The 9480-nt window shown below is 42.2% G+C and overlaps 1 protein-coding gene across 1 annotated transcript; it reads right to left on the bottom strand.

The window, feature by feature from the left end:
• Positions 1-4266: 4266 nt before the first annotated feature.
• Positions 4267-8578, bottom strand: PCDH20 (protocadherin 20). The gene is made up of 2 exons (XM_002712979.5): positions 8313-8578; positions 4267-7239 (listed from the first exon to the last, which is right to left on the bottom strand). Exons 1-2 carry the CDS (start codon positions 8442-8444, stop codon positions 4513-4515), a joined length of 2859 nt encoding a protein of 952 aa, XP_002713025.3. The 5' UTR covers positions 8445-8578; the 3' UTR covers positions 4267-4512.
• Positions 8579-9480: the final 902 nt, after the last annotated feature.

The following is a 9480-nucleotide window of genomic DNA, read 5'->3' as shown; positions in this document are numbered from 1 at the left end:
CAAGTACAATACATGATTCCTTTCATTATTTGCTGTATACTTACCTCTCCAAGGCCAGAGTTAAAAAAAATTGTGCTTCTCTTTATCCTTTGTGCCAAGCAAAATAATACCTGTAGTGCTTCAAGCATGACATAGTCACTCCCATGTGTGTGTCTTGAGACAGAGCAAGGACATGTATCTCAGAGACATTTGAGCAGATCTGGACCCCGGGGGACTCCCTAGCCCCTACATTCTTAGGCTGGCTGTGTCCCATGCCCTGTATTCTTCCCCACCTCACCTCTGCATTCTGTTCTAACTGGCATCAAGGAAGAGAGGAAGACTGCCGAAAGCTAGCTTAGCTCTGCCGTCCCTCATGGCCCTCACCTGCTCATGCTATATTGACCCAGCCCACAGTGACACTTTAGCTCTCTGCCATGTGCTTGTTCTATGTGCACACCAGAAGTTAGCCACCTCTGTGAACTTATTTTTCCTTGAATAAACTTGTTTTGGCTGTGAGTTCGTATCCTGTCTCCTTTCTATTCTACCCCTCTTTCCTTATACCTTGCACGCTATTTCTTCCTCAATAAAGGGCCTTCCGTCTATATTCATTTTCCCTGGTTAACTTTCTTTTTTCTTTTTGACTCAACTGATAAGCTCTGAGAATGGCTCAAAAGAGAGATCACCTCTTTTGGGAAGGCTTCTCTCTCTTTATGTGATTGGGTTAGGTCCTGTTCACATGGCATCCAGCAAATAGACATTTATAGTATATGCTTGAAAATTGCAAATTTTCTTATTGGCCATATATATCATAATACAAGTTTATTAAAGAATTCTGTCTTGTTCTTAAGTTCTTAGTAATTATGACTACTAAAATATGTATGTTATGAGTGACTTTCTTTCTTTTTTTATTCAGCACAGTGTTTTACTTCTTGACATTAATGAGTTACGTCTTAAAAGTCACCTAGTATTCTTCTTAAAGGAAGGCATTCCCCGTTTAGGAGTTTATTAGAGAAAAATTATTATATTAAGAATAATTAAATCCAAAATGTGACATTAAAATATGATTATAAACTAAATGTATTTATGTATATAATATTTAAATACATACATGGTCTTTTCTTAGAGATAAATACATAAAACATTATGTGGGTATTTTTTGCTCAGGAATTAGGAATTATTTTAATTGATTAATGATTTTTTTGAGCTTTTTATTCACCTACCTAAAAGTTAATTTTTCTTTTCAATAAATATTTGCAAATTACTTGCATGTAAAGGCAGAGTGTTAGGCAGAGATGACTCAAGACTGCAATATGGCAGTTCATAGCCACTGTCTGCTATTTTTACAGTGAGAAAAATCTACCTTAGAAGGAATAAAATGATAGGGTACTTGTGTCCTTGCCTCCATGAGCTGAGGCTTCCCACTGTAGTTGAACCTCATGTGGTCAGACTACACTTTCATTACATTTTCCATTGTCTGCCAAAGATCAGGATCTCACATAGGGAATTTTGGAACCCAAGTCTCCAGTGGAGAGGTCAGTTTAATATCCCCATTCACAATTATCTTTAAACATTTTCTTTGCGTACAAACTAGAATCCTTGTGAGATAGCTTACTGCTCCCAAGTGAACTTCACACAGCAGCCCTCCCTACGTTGCTTCTAGTGACATTATTTCATAGTGAAATCATGCCTGGTAATTTCGTAAAACATAGGAAAAGCACCCCAAACACCAAGAATTTTATGTTTTTAATGCACCAATGCTGAAAAAAAACACCTTTTTAAAAATAAGAATGTTTTCCTTTCAATTTGAACCAAAACTGATAGAAGCATAACTGATTTTAGAACATTTTTTGTTTGTTTGTTTGTTTTTTTGATAGGGTCAGGAAATCTACTCTAAAAAGTCTACCCCACCATAGCTAAAATTGTTACACTATTTTTAATTTTCCCAATTCAAATTAATGAATAATTTTCTATGTATTGGATAAGAATGGATTTGGCAGTGCAAATATCAGAGCAATCTCTTCATTAAATCGAGCAAAGAGAACTCACTGGCTCTCAAACTGTTAAATGGAATTAGGCTTTTTAATGAATGGAACATTTATTTTTGTGCCAGCTCAACTAACAGCACTGACATGATTAGCATACATTTTGGCAACTGTTCTAGCACAAGGTGTTAGTAAAAAGGAGCTTTTATCTTTGGGCTTAATTTACGTTAGCTTTTCTTGTTATTAAAGTTTTTAGTGTGAATGAGATGTTTTAGTCAAGGAAATCCTGCCACAAGAAGTTATTTGGAAATACATCTTTTTATTAATGCTAGACTTTTCTCATGTTGGAAATGAAGTCCCTATCCCAAAACTCATTAGCCTCCTTAAAGTTAGAAATGAAAAGAATATTTTGTTAATTATGCTGATGGAAAAGTCATTGCCCTTACAAAGGATTTATTTTTTATTTACGGTGCTTCTCAAATCACAAGTAATTCAGAAAACAAAAGGATTGTAAGAAACAAAATTTGACTGGATAATGATTGTTTCCTCCATCACTATGCTTCAATAATGAATCAAAAACTGACGTGGTTACAAAATCTGAGCCTCATAAATTCAAGTGCCTCTCATACAAAAGGAAATTCTTTTAGCAAACACTGCTACCTTATATTCTTATCATTTTGTTTATTGAATAAGGAAAGAAAAATTAGGTAATACAAATCCAAAAGGTTTTGGGTAATGGCATTAAATTATTTGTTTTTCAGTATAAATTTGTTTTAAAAATTATTGAAAGCTGTTGCAACACAGCTAACATTTGCTATAAGTATGTGGGAAATGAAAATTTATAATTGACAATAAATTTATAATAATTAATATTCATGTGCACATTAGTGGGCACACATTTTCATTTGAATTTATATCAAACTTACAGACATATTCTCTTGCTACTATATGTCTATAACCACATACATATTTAAAAACTTATCCAATGCTTGACTAATGAATTGGTTTAATAAAAATGTTAGCATAGCAGAATATTATGGTTTACTCACATTTTATCCTAAAAACAAAGAATGCCAAAAAACAGGCACTTTTGTGAAAGAACAACAGCCTGTTCAAAAATGGTAAAAATGAGAAATAAATTATGAAAATATATACTTTTAATTTGTAGACATATAAACACTTTTGGTACAATACAGACACATGTGCCAAAAAGCAAAATGATCCAGTTTAAGCTGACACTTACATTCCGTGTTTATACAGATAATTTTGCTATAGTTCTCATACAAAATAAAATTTCAAGCTTACACAATGAAGTGAAGGTGATATATCACTGGTTACCAGCTTTCTTCACTGCAAAATTCTGTAAAAGCTCAGTTATCAAAAGAATCTACTGCTGGGCTTACAAATTAACTCTTGGATTTAATCCAAAGCCAAAGAAGGAAAGCAAGAAATGGTAGCCAACAAACATCAGCAACAACAAAGAGATAAATATAAGTTTCATATAAAATGTAAAACGGAAACAACCAATACTGTACATTAGCTTTTAGAATAATCCAATTTTAATTCAACATTTATTTTCTAAAGTGATGAATGAGTTGAAACATAAAACTCAAATATATACCCAAGTTACAGCACAACTGAGAAGTTGTGTAAACATTCAAACATGGACACCTATTCAGCAAATAAGGAATAAAACATTTCCTTACTTCTGGCTGTTTTTCTTGGGCACAATTTCTAATTAAATTTTCTGCAGGGAAATATATATATATAATTTTATATATATATATATATATATATATATATAATTCCCCTGTCAAGATAGTGCAGGGGTAAAGCACAAGGAAAGCAAAAAAAATTGAGTACACAGAAAGTGAAATACTCTTCAGCAGGTCAACTTTGTAACACATGGCAATGCTTTTATCCTTGCTAAAAATGAATTGCACTTTTTAATTTAATGCCTTCTCTTTCAAACTATACATGACGTACTTGTGAGGTAAAAACTTTCTGTTTATAAGTGCATTTCTTTTCCTTATTATCATATATTTAAGTAGATCAAAATTCCATTTACTTTAAGTTCCTATTAATTTAATGTTAAAAACAATGTATTTAAAATATACTCTTTCATTAATTTCATGTACAACATCTGTCATGTACAATACCTCAGTTCCCTGCAAAGGAGAAACTGATGCCCTCTTGTGGTGAAAGGACTTTTTAGACCAAAAGAAAAAGTGCTATTTTCTTACCTTAATCCCAGGTTTTATCAATCATCTGCTTGGTTTATGAAAGCTGCAAATCATGTCCAAGCTTTTTTTTTACGTTTTATTATAACATTTCTATAGCTGTTAGTACTAATTTTCATTTAAAAACGCTGTACACATTGTATAACCTCTGGATTTGATTTTAAAAATCTGTAAACAGCTATTTACAATATAGTACAAGTTATAAATTAGTCGTCCTTCATTGGAGCTGCCATTGACACACTCTTATGCAGGTGAACAAGACTCTCCAGAGTCTATTAAAACACCATCCATTGTTATTCCACAGTGAAATATCAAATATTAGAAATATCCATTGGTTTCCTCTCTCTCATGTGCAAGTCAATTTTTCCTTTTAGTGGGATTTGTACTTCCAAATTGTCATCTTCCCTATGAGGCTTCTTCTCTTTCCTTAAGCAGATGTATATGCCCATGCCTGTCACAAGTGTGATGGAACCCAAGCTTATCACAGACAGAGCTACTAAGGTGGGCATGCAGGATAAGGATTCTACCTTCCTATGAGTTGGTTCTATTGAAATTTGTGGTTCTTTCTCCTCTATGTTAATTTCTGGTTCCTTTCTTAAAAGACTCTCAATGTAGCTCTCATTACTGACCGTGTCATTGACAAACAGGTTTACCATGACTGTGGAATGGAGAGGCTCAGGGTAACCGTGGTCGCTCACTTTCACCAGTAAGCGATGGAGCCCATAATCCGTCTGCAGCAAGGCCTCTTCCAAAGTGATGTTGCCAGTTTTAGGGTCAATCCGGAAGGACTCAGGCCTAGGCCCTCTTCTGCCTATGATGCTGTAAGCTATGACAGCATTCATGCCCGTGTCTTTGTCCACAGCATAGACCTCGGTGACTGGGGAGCCAGGCAGAGTAGATGGCAGTACCAACAAATAAGACATATTCGACTGAGGAAATAAAACAAGAGGAGGGTTGTCATTGATATCTAGAAGGAGAATTGTGATTTTTGTGGTAGAGGAGAGGGCAGGCTCACCCCCATCAACAGCTTCAACCCACAAGGTGTAAGAGCTTTGCTGCTCTCTGTCCAAAGAGACTTTTGCTCTCAACATACCTTTTCCTGTATCTATGACAAAAATATCGCTCTGGTTCACCACCGAGAGGGCCACCCATCCATTTCGCCCAGCATCTGCATCTGTAACACTGATCACTCCAATCTCACCATATCCTGGAAAATTTTCTGGCACAAAAAAGCTGAAGTCTTTGTTGATAAACCTAGGGCTGTTGTCATTTTTATCCAACACTGTGAGAGCCACAGTGGCTACTGATTCTCTGGGTGGCTTTCCACAGTCAACAGCTCTGACGGTGTACCTGTACTTTTCTTTCTCTTCTCGATCCAGCTGGGTAGAGACTGTCAGAATCCCCGTGACATTGTCTAAGGAAAAATAGGATGGAGCATCAGGTCCCAGAAAATACAAAACTTGGCCTCTCTCTCCACTGTCAGCATCTGTGGCATACAGCTTGGTCAAAAAGGCATTGGGTGCATTATTTTCTTCAATGGTTAGTTCTATCAAGGGTTGTAGGAAAACAGGAGCATTATCATTGTCATCTAAAAGTTGCACTTTGATGATTCTCTTGACATGAAATCCTTCAGAATTCCAGGCCACCACAGCTATTTCATAAAACTGCTGCAGCTCATAGTCCATTGGTTTTGTAGTCTCTAGCAAATATTCATTATTGTACGGCTTGTAGGGTGATAACCTAAATGGCCCTTCACCGTCCAGGTAGCAGTTGACCTTGTATTTATCTTCCGGATCTCTTATGGTGAAAAACGCAACAGGTGTGTGCACAGGTTCCAGTTCTTTCAGATAGACCACACCATCTATCTCATTGGCTATGTAACGAGGAACTATTTCAGGTGGTCTGAAGATGACTTTGATAACAGACACTAGAGCCGTGATCACAGCAGGGATGCAGCCCGGTCCATTCGCAAGAATGGTGAGCTTATGCATTTGTAGAACACTTCCTCCAATCTTACTGAAAAGTGTTATGACTCCTGTGGTTTCATCCAGATGGAACAAATCCTTGGATGCTTGTGGAACTTTCTGGCTATAAGTGTAGGTGATTTGAGCATTGGTCCCCAAGTCTCTGTCCACAGCCTGGACAGCTGCAATAGGGGTACCAACTGTAGCATTCCCATAGACAGTGACATTGATTTGTGAGTCTATGAATAGAGGGCAATTGTCATTAATGTCACTTATGCCGATGGTGAGCGTGGCACTGCCCAACAGTGGTGGAGACCCACCGTCCTCAGCAATGATGATGCTTACGTACTGGTCCTGGGTTTCTCTGTCCAAAGAGCCCATGACAATCAGGTAGGGGGTGCGCTCCCCATTCTCATTCTCTTCCACGTCCAGGGTGAACATGCCATGGTAGTCCAGTAAGCGATAGGTTTGCACCCCGTTAGTGCCTATATCTGGGTCCACAGCAGGATGCTCTATGGCCAGCCGGGTGTTTACAGGTGCATTTTCTGGGACCCAAACAGAAATTTGGGAAACAGGAAACTGGGGGGCGTTGTCGTTGATATCCCTGATGGCGATTTTCACCTTCACAAACCTAAAGTATTCCTGAGGCAGGACAAGCACATCCAGAAGTAAAAGGCAAGAGTCAGAGGATGGAGAGGAAGAGATGGAAACGCTGCCGCCCCAGGCAGCCTCTCCACCTCGGTCAAGACACAGGGCCTCCCTGTCGATCTCCTGGGCAGAAGTGTGCAGCTCCCCAGAGCGGTTGTCTAGGGTCACATACTGGCCGCTCAGTCCGCTGGAGGCCAGGCTGAAAGAGAGAGGCGGATTCCACTCGGCCCTGGTGCGCTCTGGAGACTGCGAATGCTGGTCCTGTCTGCTGGCGGCGCGGGGCACCAGCCGCAGGTCCTCCGCCAGGCTCCCGATGAGCACTCCCGCGGGCAGTCCCTCGTTCAGGCTGTACAGAAGCTCTGTGGCGCGGCTGTAACTCGCCAGGCAGTTGAAGGGTCCCACGAAGAGGAGAAACAGAAACAGATGCTGGAGAGGGGAGTGGAGGGGAGAAGACTCATTACACGCACTCAAAAACCCAGAGACCCGAGTTAGACACCAGATAGATACCCGACGGTCCTTGCTGCCCCTCTCTCCATTCCCTGCAGCAAAACCTTCATTCAGAACGGAGCGAAGAGGAAACTTGCTGCAAAGGACAGCCGTGTCGCACAACGTTCGCTGTCTCCCAAAGTTAATTTTTCCGCCCCCTTTTCCATCGTCCCCTCCTAACTGCCCTTCCCGCTCTGTGTCATCCCCCATCCTTGCTCCCCTGCCAGCTAACGTTCGCATCCCAAACCTGGGGAACACACGTCCGAGTGGACAGGACTCCCACTCGGACTGCGCCACGAGCCCAAGGGGGGACCTCCAGGGTAGGTTTCCGGGCGGGAGGGGGCCGATAAGAGAGCCCTGCAGTGTGTACGATGATTTCTCACTGGAATGATTCAGCCATTGGGGTCCTGAACATGAAAGGAGTCATATTCCTTCCTAGGACACCGATAGAAACCACAGCAATAGCAATAATCATAATACAGAAAACATACGCCCCCCCCCATCATACTCTTAGTCGGAAAATAAGTAATTTTCATTTTAGCACACATCTAAAATCAAATGAAAAAAAAAAAAAAAAAGATCAGGATCTCCACCTCCTACCAAGCCCTCAGTAATCCCCCAGAAGGGGAAGCCAAGTAAACGCGGAAAATGATCCTGCAAAAGCAATTTGTCAACTGCGGGAGGGAGCCCTCACTAGACGCAGGCAGCAGGAAAGCTTCTCAGAGCCCCTGCTCCTAGAACTGATGGAGCGCACACATGGCCCCCTCCTCCGCACCAGACATTTATGCTTTAGAAACTTCCCCTCACCACCCAAGGACTTGCCCATTCCTGGCTAAAATGAAGACGCATTATCCCAAACTCCCTTTCCCTCCCGCTCCCCTCACCCCCCAGTCCTTCCGTGAAGTTTGGATTAACGTAAAAGATTGGGGGTAGGGGGGACCATTCAGGAGCGGGAACCGCTCCACAGTACCGCAACTGGTCGGGTCGCGGGGCAGCTGGAGCGTAGCCCTTACCGGCAGGTTCCTGTGGCTGCTGCTGCTTCTGGGACGACGTAGACGCCCCATATCCAGGCGCGGGTGCCAGGTCGCCGGGCGCCAGCTCACTGCCAGGGCTCGCGGGCTGCGCGCATTCCCTCGGCCGCGCATTCCCAGGGAGGCTGCAGTCAGCACGCTCCTGCAGGGAGGGCGGCAGAAGACACTCCCTCTCCGTTCATGCAAATCGCTGGGGAACTTCAGCCAATAGTCACAGGCTTGTCAATTAGGGACAGGAACTTAAGGAGGGCAGAAAGACAAGGGGGTAGAAGAGTGCATTTTTGGTGTCCTTACCCCGATTTGGGTATGTGCAGACCCCGCCGGGGAAGCCGGAATGTGGGACTTGGCCTGAGAAGACTGCGATGAGGCGCCCGCTGCTCGAGCGCCCCAGCGCGTGTCCACTAGCCTTCCTCCTTGCTGCACCAGTCAGAGCCCAAGTGCTCAGGTCGCCAGCAAGAGAGGGAGAATTAAAATAAATAAATAAGCCTGCATCTGTGTCCCAGGAGCTAGAGGAAGTCTGCGCCACCGAGCGCTCCGAAATGCTGCCTTTGCCAATGAGTGCCTCCGAGACTCGAATCCAGTGGCGTTGCGCGAAAATAGAAAATGCACTTTTCTCAGCGGAGGGAGGAATTTCCAGTTCTCTGTTCGGCGGTGCGATCCAGAAAAACAAGTGCGGGAATCCTGTGAAGGTTTGATGCGCCTAGGCATTGGATCTTCGAGGCTAGCGGTGGCGGAGCTTCTGTGAGTTTGCTAGTTGGAGGCGCAAGTGTCTGCCAGTGGTCTGACTTTAGAGGCAGCAGCGGCTTCTGTCCAGAAGGAGCCGAAGGGACAAATGGGAAGGATTGTGCGGTAGCACAGGTGGTTCTCCCTGCAAGCAATTTTAACATCTTTTCCTGGAGTTGCATTTGGGGTAGGGATGGGGGGAGTCCAAAAGCGTTAAAAAAATAAATAAATAAAACTTGGTCACTTTTAAAATTCCTGCTTTCTCTCCCTTCAACCCCTCCTCCCCCTTACCCATCATCTATCTACTGAAAGTGGTCCTTCAGAACTCGGTCTAAGAGTATGGCTCAAAATCTTGGGTGTCCACTCTGGCTCTGATTCTGAAGAGTCATGTGATCAGGAGTCAGGAACCTCCTGATCACATGTGCTC

The sequence above is a fragment of the Oryctolagus cuniculus genome, chromosome 9 (genome assembly GCF_964237555.1).
Source record: "Oryctolagus cuniculus chromosome 9, mOryCun1.1, whole genome shotgun sequence".
NCBI lineage: Eukaryota > Metazoa > Chordata > Mammalia > Lagomorpha > Leporidae > Oryctolagus > Oryctolagus cuniculus.
This window is presented reverse-complemented; position numbering and strand designations above follow the sequence as displayed.